Source organism: Trachypithecus francoisi, unplaced genomic scaffold (genome assembly GCF_009764315.1).
Source record: "Trachypithecus francoisi isolate TF-2019V2 unplaced genomic scaffold, Tfra_2.0 Lachesis_group13, whole genome shotgun sequence".
Taxonomy (NCBI): domain Eukaryota; kingdom Metazoa; phylum Chordata; class Mammalia; order Primates; family Cercopithecidae; genus Trachypithecus; species Trachypithecus francoisi.
In genome coordinates, this window is record NW_022681458.1 from 58,910,749 (window position 1) to 58,924,776 (window position 14,028).

General features: G+C 36.1%; 1 protein-coding gene across 4 annotated transcripts in view; it reads left to right on the top strand.

Annotated features, from left to right (window-relative positions):
* Positions 1 to 14,028, top strand: part of NCKAP1 (NCK associated protein 1) — a 114,033-nt gene that overhangs the window by 41,468 nt on the left and 58,537 nt on the right. For all 4 annotated transcript variants that reach the window (XM_033230942.1, XM_033230943.1, XM_033230945.1 and 1 more), the window contains 3 exons: positions 4,042 to 4,179; positions 4,982 to 5,030; positions 11,277 to 11,433. In XM_033230942.1, the coding sequence (XP_033086833.1) occupies positions 4,042 to 4,179; positions 4,982 to 5,030; positions 11,277 to 11,433 (344 nt within the window). The remainder of the gene's footprint in view (positions 1 to 4,041; positions 4,180 to 4,981; positions 5,031 to 11,276; positions 11,434 to 14,028) is intronic.

Sequence of the window (14,028 nt, forward strand, 5' to 3'; positions counted from 1 at the left end):
ATGTCCTTTGCCCACCTATTAATGGGGTGGTTTGATTTTTTTCTTGTTGATTTAAGTTCCTTATAGATTCTGGATATTAGTCCTATGTTGGGTACATAGTTTGCAATTATTTTCTCCCATTCTGTAAGTTGTCTCTTTACTTTGCCTTTGCTATTCAGGCTGGTTTTTGGTTCCATATATGTTTTAGAATAGATTTTTCTAATTCTGTGAAAAATGACAGTCCTTTGATTGGAATAGTGTTGAATCTTTAAATTGCTTTGGGCATTAAGATCGTTTTAATGATATTGATTCCTCCAGCCTATGAGCATAGAATGCTTTTCCATTTCTTTGTGTTATCTGTGATTTCTTTCAGCACCGTTTTCTAGTTCTTCTCTTAGAGAGGTTTCACCTCCTTGGTTAGGTGTATTCCTAGTTATTTTTTTGTGGCTATTGTAAGTAGGATTGCTTGCTTGTTTGCTTGCCTGCCTGCCTGCTTTTTCTTTTCTTTTCTTTTCTTTTCTTTTCCTTTCTTTTCCTTTTCCTTTCTTTTCTTTTCTTTTCTTTTCCTTTCTTTTCTTTTCTTTCTCTCTTTCTCTTTCTTTCTTTCTTTTCTTTCTTTCCTTCCTTCCTTTCCTTTCCTTTCTTCCACTCCTCTCCCCTCCCCTCCTCTCCCCTCCCTTCCCCTCCCCTCTCCTCTCTCTCTCTCCCTCCCTGCCTTCCTTCCTTCTTTCCCTCCTTCTTTGTTGATGGAGTCTCACTCTGTCACCCAGGCTGGGGTACAGTGGTGCCATCTTGGCTCACTGCAATCCCCACCTCCCGGGTTCAAGCAATTCTCCTGCCTTTGCCTCCTCAGTAGCTGGGATTACAGATGCCTGCCACCACGCCCAGCTAATTTTTGTGTTTTTAGTAGAGTTGGGGTTTTACTATGTTGGCCAGGCTTGTCTCAAACTCCAGACCTCAGGTGATCTGCCTGCCCTGGCCTCCCAAAGTGCTGGGATTATAGGCATGAGCCACCGTGCCCGGCTGGGATTTTATTCTTGAGTCCTCAGCTTGAATGTTATTGGTGTATAGAAATACTGCTAATTTTTGTATGTTGATTTTTGTATCCTGAGACTTTGCTGAAGTCATTTAGTTTTCTAGGTATAGAATTATATTGTCAATGAACAGAGATAATTTGACTTCCTTTTTTTTGTTTGGATGCCTTTTATTTCTTTCTCTTGCTTGACTGCTCTGGTTAGGACTTTTCAGTACTATGTTGAATAGAAGTGGTAGGAGTACAGACACCCTTGTCTTGTTCCAGTTCTTAGGGGAATGCTTCTAGCTTTTGCCCATTCAGTATATTGGCTATGGGTTTGTCATAGATGGCACTGATTATTTTGAGGTATGTTCCTTCGATGCCTAGTTAGTTGAAAGTTTTATCATGAAGGGATATTGGATTTTATCGAATGCTTTTTCTGCATGTATTGAGATGATCATATGGTGTTTTATAAAATTTTGTTTATGTAGTTAATCACATTTATTGATTTATTTGTTGAACCAACCTTACATCCCAGAAGTAAAGCCCACTTGATCATGGTGAATTAACTTTTTGATGTCCTGCTGGATTTGGTTTGCAAGTATTTTGTTGACGATTTTTGTGTCTGTGTTCATCAGGAGTATTGGTCTGTAGTTTTCTTTTTTTGTTGTTGTGTTTTTACTAGATTTTAGTACCAGGATGATACTGCACTCATAGAATGATAAGGAGGAGCCCCTACCCCTCCACTTTCTGAAATAATTTCAGTAGGATTATATGTCTGGTAGAGTTCAGCTGTGAATCTGTATGGCCCATGGCCTTTTCTGGTTGGTAGGTATTTTATTACTGATTCAATTTAATTACTCATTATTGGTCTGTTCAGGATTTCTGCTTATTCCTGGTTTCTTTTTTTTTTTTTTTTTTTTTTTTTGAGACGGAGTCTCGTTCTGATGCCCAGGCTGGAATGCAGTGGCCGGATCTCAGCTCACTGCAAGCTCTGCCTCCTGGGTTCACGCCATTCTCCTGCCTCAGCCTCCCCAGTAGCTGGAACTACAGGCGCCCGCTACCTCGCCCGGCTAGTTTTTTGTATTTTTTAGTAGAGACGGGGTTTCACCGTGTTAGCCAGGATGGTCTCGATCTCCTGACCTCATGATCCGCCCATCTCGGCCTCCCAAAGTGCTGGGATTACAGGCTTGAGCCACCGCGCCCGGCCTTATTCCTGGTTTCATAAAGCAAATCTCAATAAATTAAAATCATGCCAAGCATCTTCTCAGACCATACTGGAGTAAAAATAGAGGTCAATACCAAGAGGAATTCTCAAATCCACACAAATACTTGGAAACTAAACAATTTTATCCTGAATGACTTGGGTAAATAATGAAATTAAGTCAGAAATAAAAAAATTCTTGGAAACAAATGAAAATAGTGACACAACATACTGAAACCTCTGGAATGTGGCGAAAGCAGTATTAAGAGGAAAGTGTATGGTACTAAAAAGATGATAAAAATAGCTCAAATTAATAACCTAACCTTGCACTTTAAAGGAACTAGAAAAAGAAGAATGAACTTAAACCTAAAGCCTGCAGTGAAAATAAATAACCAAAATAACAGCAAAGCTAAATGAAATTGAGACTCTAAAGACCATACAAAGGATCAACAAAAACAAAAAGTTAGTTCTTTGAAAGGATTGTCAACAAGGTTGACAGACTCCTAGCTAGATTAACAAGGAAAAAAGAGAAGATGCAAATAATAAGCACAATCAAATGAGAAAAGTAATATCACAACCAATCCCACAGAAATACTAAAGATTATCAGAGACTACTAGGAACATCTCTGTACACACAAACTAGAAAATCTAGAGGAAGTGGTAAATTCCCATAACGTACAACCTCCCAAATTTCCCAGGATTTAAAAAAATTAACATATTTTTTAAAGCATTCTTAGTTGGCTACGTCAGAATCACTTTGTGTAGAGCTTAATAAAATGATAGATTCTGGGGTTCTGTTTCCAGAGGTTCAGGTTCACTAAATTTCAGTTGGAGCCCTATATTCTGTATTCAGGAAAAACTTCTGGCACTCTGTGTGCAGTCAGATTAAAGAATCATTCTTAAGGCCAGGCGCGGTGGCTCACGCCTGTAATCCCAACACTTTGGGAGGCCGAGGCGGGTGGATCACGAGGTCAGGTGATTGAGACCATCCTGGCTAACACGGTGAAACCCCATCTCTGTTAAAAATACAAAAATTAGCCAGTCGTGGTGGCGGACGCCTGTAATTCCAGCTACTCCGGAGGCTGAGGCATGAACCTGCAAGGCGGTTCCCGGGAGAATGGCGTGAACCTGGGAGGCAGAGCTTCCAGTGAGCAGAGATCACGCCACTGCACTGCAGCTTGAGTGAAAGAGCAAGACTCCATCTCAAAAAAAAAAAAAAAAAGAATCACTCTATACAGAATTTTTAGGAAGCAGGGATTAATAGCAAAAGACATTTATGAAAGCAAGAAAGAAACATTTGAGATGAAACATTAAATATCTTGATAATAAAGCTGTAATCAACAAACCAGTTGATAAAGAGAAGTAATTTATTAAGATGAGATACAGTGTATTATTTTTATAAGACATTCTTTAGAGAAATATAAAGCATGTTGAGTTTTATTAACACTTAGTCATATAACCCCGAAGTCTTTTTCTTTTAAAGCTATCAGAAACTATCAGAATGGAAACTTGTATTGACAGAAAGATGACAGTAGGCTCTCTATTCCTTTTGGAATAAAGTTCCCAAGATTGCCACATATTTTAACCTTTAAGAAAATAACATGAGTTTCTGACCTAAGCTTTTGCTCAGAAATGCAGAATCTGTGTAGTTTTTATAACATTAGCAAAAAAAATTCTAGAGGAGAGGAGCCACAACCCAACTCAGATATTATAAGGAGCATGGCTGTAATTAGGCTGTGTTGTTTTATGATGGTATAGTTAGAAACCCACAGCAATTATAGCTGGAATGTAAACAGAAAAGGAAAACAAAATTCTTCAGCTTTCTTTTTCTTATTTTGATTAGTCTCTTTCAGATGCACTAATTTCTCTTCAAATGGTATATCCTCGAAGGAATCTTTCAGCTGACCAATGGAGAAATGCCCAGTTATTAAGCCTCATCAGTGCACCTAGTACAATGCTTAATCCAGCGCAGTCCGACACTGTATGGTTCTATTTTTCTCTTTTGAATGAAAATAAAGTGACTTTTAAAAAATAATAGTTCAGCAATGCTGTTGCAGTTTGTTTCTAATTAGCATTAGCTTATTAGTTGAAGTTCATGTTCATTGCTTAAGTCATATTGTTCAGATATTTTAGCTTTAGAGTCTTAATGAAAACTGGTGATAAATTAATATGGTGAATAGTATGAGTACTTTTTTCTTTACAGTTAAAAAGTTTGTTTTGCTTTATCACGATAGAAAAATTTGAAGTATAAAGAAAAAACAAAAATCACCCCACATCTCACCAAGTAGAACCAAGTAGACAAAATCATTGTTATATTCCTTTGTATTCTTTTCAGTCTATTCTCTATTTATGAACATAGGTGTTCCACATATGGAGAATACACACACATAGCTATTGATTTTGGTGAGACAGTGAGCATTCAGACACATAAATGTCTTTTATCTTGACTAAAATTGTATCTTTTGGAATATTGTAAACTTTGAAATAGGCTTGAGAAATTGATAAGTTGTCATTTACCAGATTAAAGATAATTAGCAACAATATTTTTTAAAGAGGTTTAATGGTGTGCAGATGTGAAAGGGGCACACTTCTCATTGTTATTTATTGACTGCAAGTTTCAGTATAGGTAATAAAACTTTCATCCAGCTCTTCAAATTTGTTGTGGTAGTGTTTGGGCGAAGAGTTGGATAGTAAGTTATCAGGAGAAGGGGAGGAGAGTGACTCAATATGGAATATTTTTTAGAATTTCTTTTAACTGCAAATGTGTATGTTCTCTTTTTAAGATGCCTTGTGAATACCTCTCTTTGGATGCAATGGAAAAGTGGATTATCTGTAAGTAAAATGGGTTAGTGTTATGATTATTCCCCAGGTTTTACATTTCAGAGAAAAATAGCAGGTGACGTGGTTACTGCCTCTGTGCTTAGCATTGTGCTAACCCATCTATGTCCACTACCTCTTTCAGTCCTCATATTAATCCTATCAGAGTAGATAGTCTGTTTGTGTGTGTGTGTTTTTTTTTTTTGAGATGAAGTCTTGCTTTGTCACCCAGGCTGGAGTGCAGTGGCACAATTTCGGCTTGCTGCAACCTCCGCCTCCTGGGTTCAAGCAGTTCTCGTGTCTCAACCTCCCGAGTAGCTGGGACAACAGGCACATGCCACCACACCTGGCTAATTTTTGTATTTTTAGTAGAGGCGGGGGGTTTCACCATATTGGTCAGGCTGGCCTCGAACTCTTGACCTCAGGTGACCTGCCCACCTTGGCCTCCCACAGTGCTGGTATTATAGGTGTGAACCAGTGCGCCTGGCCAGGTAATCTGTTTTAAAGTTGAGGAATCTAAGGCTTAGGCCACACAGCTAGTGAGTGACAAAGACAAGATTAAGAACCCAGCCTAACTCCAAGGCTCATGGGCTACATTATATTACCTTTCAACATAACCTTCAAAACTAAATTTCGGTTTTGCTTTTAATTGTTATTTAAATGTCACATCTGTTCGCTTAAAGTTTTTGGTTTTAATTTACTGCAGTTTATTTAATAAATTACTCATGTTTGGCAGTTTTTTAGATGCATAGGAGACAAAAGTACTAGTTTCTGCTTCTGAGAAGCTTGCATACTATGAAAGAGATAGACACAAGTTTTGTTTGTTTGCTTTTTTGTTTTCCGTCATTTTATTGTGAGCGTCAAGAAAGTTGAAATAATTGTAGAGTGAACACCCATAAATCTACCACCAAGTTTCTATGACTTCTAATAGCTTGTTGTATTTGCTTTTAAGCTGTTTGTTTGTTTATCAGCTTCAAAAGGTATTTTATTTAAACTTTTAGGTTCATGGGTACATGTGCAGATTTGTTATATAGGTAAATTGCATATCATGGGGGTTTGGTGTACAGATTATTTTGTCACCCAGGTAATAAGCGTATTGCCTGATAAGTAATTTTTTTTTATCCCAACCTTCAAGTAGCCCCTGGTGTCTTACATTGTTCCTTTCTTTGTGCCCATGTATACTCAGTGTTTAGCTCCCACTTACAAGAAAGAACATGTAGTATTTGGTTTTCTATTCCTGCCTTAGTTTTCTAAGGATAATAACCTCCATCCATGTTACTGAAAAGGATACAATTTCATTGTTTTTTTGTGGCTGTGTACTATTCCATGGAGACACACAGGTTTAATACAGAATGAGAATTTCTGTAATACAGATAAATTCTTCCTACTTACCCCTAGGCTCACTGCCACAGGGGAATAATTTTGAAGTGTTTGTGTTTTTTCGTTTTTATTTTTGATTTATTAACCTTTAGAGAGTAGAGGTGGCCCTTTATATCCTGGAGTTTTGCATCCAGAGATTCAGTCAACAACTGATTAAAATACAGGAAAAAAATTCACAAAGGTCCAAAAAGCAAAACTTACTGCATAATGAGTACTACATTGAGTTCATGCAAATGAAGTGATGTGTAGGAATTGTATTAGGTATATACAAGTAATCTGGAGGTGTTTTAAAGTATGCGGGAGGAAGGGTGTCGGTTATATGTAAATACTACACCATTTTATATAAGGAACTTTAACATCCACAGATTTTGGTATCTGTCGATGGTCCTGGAACAAATCCCCTACACTGAGAGATGACTATATTTGTTGACTTTTTATTGCAATGTTTCTCAAACTATGGTGGAGGACCAGTTTTCCTCCTTTAATGTTTTTTGGATTGATCTTTTAATAAAATAAAGAAAATGAATTACTAGAATTCCCAGAAAAATGAAGTAATAAGGACATAAAATATAAGCCCATAGTTTTTATTACTAGATTCAACCTAACAGATTATTAGGTTTCTACTCCAAAATCACTGTGAAATTTTTATGAAAATTTCTAAATACTCTGTTGCAATACTTACTGTCATTATGGACTGATACTTTGAGTTGTTTTTAGTATGAAAGAGGAGGAATTTAACAATAGTATCTGGCCTTAGCCAATTTATTAATTGTGTTATTTTTTACATTGACCAGGTTTGTGATATTTATATTTTCTTCGGTAAAGATAAATGAGATTTTCGTGCTTTGTCTCATAGTTTATTTAGAAAAACAGCTTTCAGAGTTCTGATCTTGCTCAGTTGTGTGGTAATTGTTAGTTGTTTCGTGCTTATGGATGTGCAGCTGAATAATTGAGTTAATTAGTGGAGTTAGATGTCATAAGTGACCTCTGGAGTTACATAGGATTGACCCCCCCCAGTCTTTATTTTAAATGGGAATGCTGATGGCGTGAGTTTGTGTAATGAGCCGGTAAGTTGATCAGGAAGCGGGCTACCCTAATGGGGTATATATGGGCATGGAGAAGTCAGATTTGGGATAACCACAGTTGCCAAAATAAGGAATGAGTTTTGCTTCTTTCGTGTTTTTGAACCCTGAGTAGAGCTAATATAGAGGTTAGGAGTTGTCTCAAATTCTGCACTTCTGTTTTTGGAACTACTACCCAGATTAGGATTTTTCTTCGATAGGTAGTCTACTTTCTTTGGAGCTTTGTTCTGGATTAGTTCAAAGTGTGGTTCCTGGACCAGCAACATCAGCAACACCTGGGAACTTCTTAGATATGCAGAATCTTGGTCCCTACCCAAGACCTACTAGACAGAAACTCTGTGCATGGGTCTTAACAATCTGTTTAATGTACTGTCTCAGTGATTCTGGTGCAAGCTAAAGTTTAAGAATCACTACTCTAGATTATAGCCCGATGCTAAGAGTTGTTCAGGACCCAGAATATTGAGGACCCAGCACTTGGAGTACAGTTGTAAAATTAATTATCCTGATAATGTGTTTTAGGGTTCATTTTTGGGTCTATTGATTAGACTTGGGAGACTCCTTAGGAAACATTTTTTTTCTTAAACTCCAGAGTTTTGGATTACTAATTTCTGCCTTGTTTTTTATATTGATAGTCCACTTTTATCTGTTTTCTGCCTTCAAAGATTTTCTTCAACTTTCTTGTCAAGACTTGGTCATCTGTTTTAAGAGCTACTTTTAAATTTTTTAGTTTTATTTTTGTCCTTTCATCCTAACTTTGGTAAAGGAGATTGATGTATAGTTTAATTAATAAGTCATCCACCTAATCTTGGGCAATCTATTTTATTTTTTTGAGACTTGAGTCTTTTCTGTTGCCTAGACTGGAGTGCAGTGGTGTGATCTCGGCTCACTGCACCCTCCACCTCCCGAGTTCAAGCATTTCTCCTGCCTCACCCTCCCGAATAGCTGGGATTACAGGTGCCCACCACCATGCTCAGCTAATTTTTGTATCTTTAGTAGAGATGGGGTTTTCACCATGTTGGCCAGACTGGTCTCAAACTTCTGACCTCAAGTGATCTGTCCATCTTGGCCTCCCATAGTGTTGGGATTGCAGGTGTGAGCCACCACGTCCAGCCTGGGCAATCTATTTTAAATTCATTTGCCTTTTTTGTTCCAATTTAAACAAATAAATATACTTTAACTCATAACACGTATGTTAAAAACAAACACTTTTAACTTATAAGTGATAAAAATTTTCAGAGAAACCTTATATTAGTAGTAGCAAGTATTTTGTAAATGTTAATGTACAAAGAGGTGTAAGACACTAAGTGAAATCGGATTTCACTTGATATTAGGGTGGAAAGTCGAGTATGTAAGAGGATAATGTTTTATAAAGAAAATTTCTCTTAAGGGCTCTTTAATCTTTCATACATGTATTCTGTTTCTTTGTGTGCCGGATTGAATAATTGACTTGTTTTAGGGGCCCTGTTATATGAGAAATATTTTCGTATAGTTCCAGGTCAAAAAGTTAAGTATGTGCATAGGACTCTACAATATATGCCTACTTACAGAGTTAGCTTGCTTCTATAGTGGCCCAAGAAGGAAGCCTGAGCTAAGAATCAAAAGATAAATGGCAGGTTTTATGTTAAAGTGTCAAGATAGCTGTACAGCTATAATAGGAGTTTAAACATGGGAGTGATTATTGAGAATCATAGGGAAATCTCAAACAAAATGGGATTGGTTTCTAACTGGCCCACTACAGAACCTTATATATAGTAGACACTGCGTAAATGTTCAGTGAATGAAAGATGAGGTCTTACGTCCTAGTATAGAAGACTAGAGAGGATATCAGTCAACATGTATAAGATTATATTTTTTGTAGGATTTCCAGATTAGATAACAAAAGGTAAAGATATTTAGAATTCATATAATTGAGAGCAACTTAATATATTGAAAGTATTGGACTTTAAGGATGAATAATTGGGGCTAAGTCCTAGCTTTATTACTTTAATAGTATTTTAGTAAATTCAATGACCCTTCGCTTCTTCAACTATAAGAAGCATATGGACCAGGTGCAGTCGCTCACACCTGTAATCCCAGTTCTTGGGGAGATTGAGGTAGAAGGATGGCCTGAGACCAGGAGATTGAGACCAGCCTGGTCAACGTGACAAGACCCCGTCTCTACCAAAAAGAGAAAAAAAAAAGAATACCACCTGTCTTGTCTACTATACAGGATAATCATTTGAAATAATATATATGAGAAGGCTTAATGAACTATAAATTGCTATTAAAAATGTGAGATGCTATTATAATGTGAGATGCTGATTTATTCTCATGATTAGGAAATATTCTCATGATTTATTCTCTTTGTGTATGTATACATAATATATAATATATAATTTATATGTATAAATTATATATCATATAATATATAAATTATATATAATATATGAACTATAGATCATATAAACTATAAATTATATACAACATATAAATTATATGTATATAAATTATATACATATAAATTATATATAGTAGGTAAATTGTATTCATATAAATTATATATTATATAATTTTTTTTTTTTTTTTTGGAGACGGAGTCTTGCTCTGTCACCCAGGCTGGAGTGCAGTGGCCGGATCTCAGCTCACTGCAAGCTCCGTCTCCCAGGTTCACGCCATTCTCCTGCCTCAGCCTCTGGAGTAGCTGGGACTATAGGCACCCGCCACCTCGCCCAGCTAGTTTTTTTTTTTGTATTTTTTTAGTAGAGATGGGGTTTCACCGTGTTAGCCAGGATGGTCTCGATCTCCTGACCTCATGATCCGTCCGTCTCGGCCTCCCAAAGTGCTGGGATTACAGGCTTGAGCCACCGCGCCCGGCTATATTATATAAATTATATTCATCTAAACTATATAACATTATATACATATAAATTATATGTTATATGTAAATTATATACATATAAGTTATATATAAATCATATACATATGAATTATATATATATATATTTTTTTTTGAGACAGAGTCTTGCTCTATCGCCCAGGCTGGAGTGCAGTGGCATGATCTTGGCTCGTTGCAACTTATGCCTCCCGGGTTCAAGCGATTTTCCTACCTCAACCTCCTGAATAGCTGGGTGCACCACCACTCCTGGCTAATTTTTGTATTTGTAGTAGAGATGGGATTTCACCATATTGGTCAGGCTGGTCTCGAACTCCTGACCTCATAATCCGCCTGCCTTGGCCTCCCAAAATGCTGGGATTACAGGCATGAGCCACTGCACTCGGCCATTTAAAAAATTTTTCTTTGAAATAGGGTCTGTCACCCAGGCTGGAGTGCAGTGGCGCAACCTCGGCTCACTGCAACCTCTGCCTCCTAAGCTCAAGCAATCCTCCCACATCAGCCTCCCACAGTGCTGGGATTAAAGGCATGAGCCACAGCACTGGGCCCTAAGATAAGCTTTATTTTTAAGTTATTATAACAATTGTAACGATTACTGCATTATATGTTAATAGTTCTGATCCTTGGTTGAAAATATTTTATAAATGTTACTTTTATTAAAATGACTTGGTTCATAACCCAGAAGTGACATTTTTCCCGTTTTGTCAGTGCAGGTTCAAATAACTGGTTTTGCAGAATACAGAAAATTATAATTGGAAAAGAAACATGTTGTTACCATGGCTTATACATAGGTATTGTTACTGTTACTCAGAAGCCTCAATCTAGTGATCGTGGTTACGTTTCTGTATTTTCCAAAAGCTACACTGTTACCAAACCTTGGAATACTTTTACATTTACATTTATATTTGCTTTTCTTTTTATTTAAAGTTGGCTTTATTTTGTGCCATGGGATCCTAAATACTGATGCTACAGCACTGAACCTTTGGAAGCTAGCTCTTCAAAGTAGCTCTTGCCTCTCTCTCTTTCGGGATGAAGTTTTCCACATACACAAAGCTGCAGAAGACTTATTTGTAAACATACGAGGGTATGGCATTTTCATTTATTTTGTCTTTTTTGGAGAAGGGTGGTGAGTGAGTTATCTTTACTGAAGTTTTGGGGATAAAGGAATAGTCACACTCTGCAGGAAGATACAGCCTATACCATCTGACTTGGATCCCAGGAAGTTGTTTTTAACAGTCAACCTGATAGGTAATAATCATATTTTTTACAGGTAACTTCACATATTAAAAAAAACTGAGGTTACTTGACGTTTCAAAGCATGTAATACAAGAGAAGGAAGATGTGTCTTCTTTTTTGCAAGTCATATATGATTTTCGATGCGAAAGTACCGTATACATTTTAGAGGTTTAAAATTTTTATAAGTGTTATTTTAGAATAGGGTGTACTTGTAAAAGTGTATGAAGCAATAAAAAATAGTTAATTGGATTAATTATAACAATTACAGAAATGATACCACTGCGTGTAGGAAATCATGTTGTTTTTATTTAAATAATATAAAATATTCCACATGATTTATTTTCATTTATTTCCAGTTCGGCAAATAAATATCTGAAATGTGTTTCTTAGAAATTTTAAATAACTTTATTTCTCTCCACTTGAGAGTCTTCAGCCAATATATAAAAGCTAAGTTGAACTCAGACTTGGTGGCAGTTATGAAATATTTAAAAATACCTAGGATCCGCTGTACTTATATTGAATATTTATGTTGGGCTTCTTAGCTTCAGATAACAATGAAATTTGCCTACATTTATTTCACATCCAGTTGAATAATGACCTAATGAAATTAAAATGAAATAAAACTTCTAGATATTTCAATGTATGTGTATATGTCTGACACTAAATTTAAGCCAATATATCTCACATTTTAGTGTACGTAAGAATTACCCTGAAATGCAAATTGAAATCCAGGTTCCTGAGCATCACCTTTAACCTCCTGTATCTGTATCTTGGAGAGGTTAAAGGAATCTGCCCTTTTCTTCACGAGTACTTTATTGAGATAAAATATATAAACAGAAAAATACGTACATCTTAGTTGTATAACTCATTGACTTTGCATATGAATACTCTTGTGTCATCACCACTTAAATCAAGATGTAAGAACATTCCCATCATCTCTGGAAAATACTTTTGTGCTTCTTTCTGGTCAGTACTGCCATGCCTAGTCCCCTACTCCCCCCACTCCTTTCTCAAGTGACTACTGTTCTGATTTCTGTCACCATACTGATACTCTTATGCCAGTGATCTGTCAGTCATATGATAAATAGTGCCTTATGTACTTTTCAGCTCTTATTTTAGATGGTGGAATACCCTGAAATATTATATGCAAGATGGGCTTTGTCATTTTCTAGTTGATTTAGATTGAAAATCATGAAACTTATATTAATATCATATACTAGCATACTGACAAACTCGTTGTGGAATCATATTTAAATACATGTAAACATTTAAAACCAATTAGCCTCTGTGTATTGAGTGAACTTATGTATGGTGCAAGTAAATTTAATGGCACCGTGAAACCAGTTGTCTTTGTTATGCTTTATTAATGATAAATTTATAATTTGAGAATCTCTGTATTTAAAGTTGTGAGAAGTTTCCATTTTTAATTTAATTGTGAATGATCATCCAGTTTAAAATATGAATTATCATAGTCAAACCATAAGTATAAAATCTTATTAATTATAGAGGGTGATGGTTACAGAATTATTATATTTTGGAAATTTGCCCAAAGAATACATAAATCTTAGAGCACTTAAATATAGAAGTTGGAGTTCATTTTAGTGTAAGAGATTTTTATTTATTTACTTTTTTTAAATTTATTTTTGAGATGGAGTTTCGCTCTGTCACCCAGGCTGAGTGCAGTGGTGCAATCTCGGCTCACTGCAGCCTCCTCCTCGTGGGATCAAGCAATTCTCCTGCCTCAGCCTTCTGAGTAATTAGGATTCCAGGTGCCTGCCACCATGCCCAACTAATTTTTGTATTTTTAGTAGAGACGGGGTTTCACCATGTTGGCCAGGCTGGTCTTGAACTCCTGCCGGCAAGTGATCCACCCACCTTGGCCTCCCAAAGTGCTGGGATTACAGGTGTGAGCCACCATACCCGGCCATAGTGTAAGAGATTTTTAGAGAGGTTGTCAGGAAGATATTTTTTCTTTAACATTTTAGGAATTTTGAGTTTTTATATCTGTTATTCATGAAATTGTTTATTATTAGCATTTGTTTTTATGGTAGCATCTTTAAGCTGATGTTAATTAAGTTTTTTTTTATTTGAAAAGTAAGTTTTTTTTAAAAAAAATACATAGCTTAAAATATATAGTTCTCTTAAAATAATTTAAAGTCGGCAAATGCTTTTCTGCCTCAGTTTTCTCCATCACAAAACCTTTTTATCCAAACCGTCACTACTTTTGATCACTAATATATATCCTTTCAGAATTTTTTCATGCTTAAAGATAGACTTGATTAAAAAGTCAGAAGCGATAGCTTTGTCAGTACTTTAGATTTTTGGAAATAACTTCTGATGTTAATTACATCAGAAGTATAATTTCAGTGTCTCCTTTGAGGCTTAAGGAAGTAATAACGTTTAATTTAAAAAATCTACATTGTGAAGTTTAATTTTATTATTG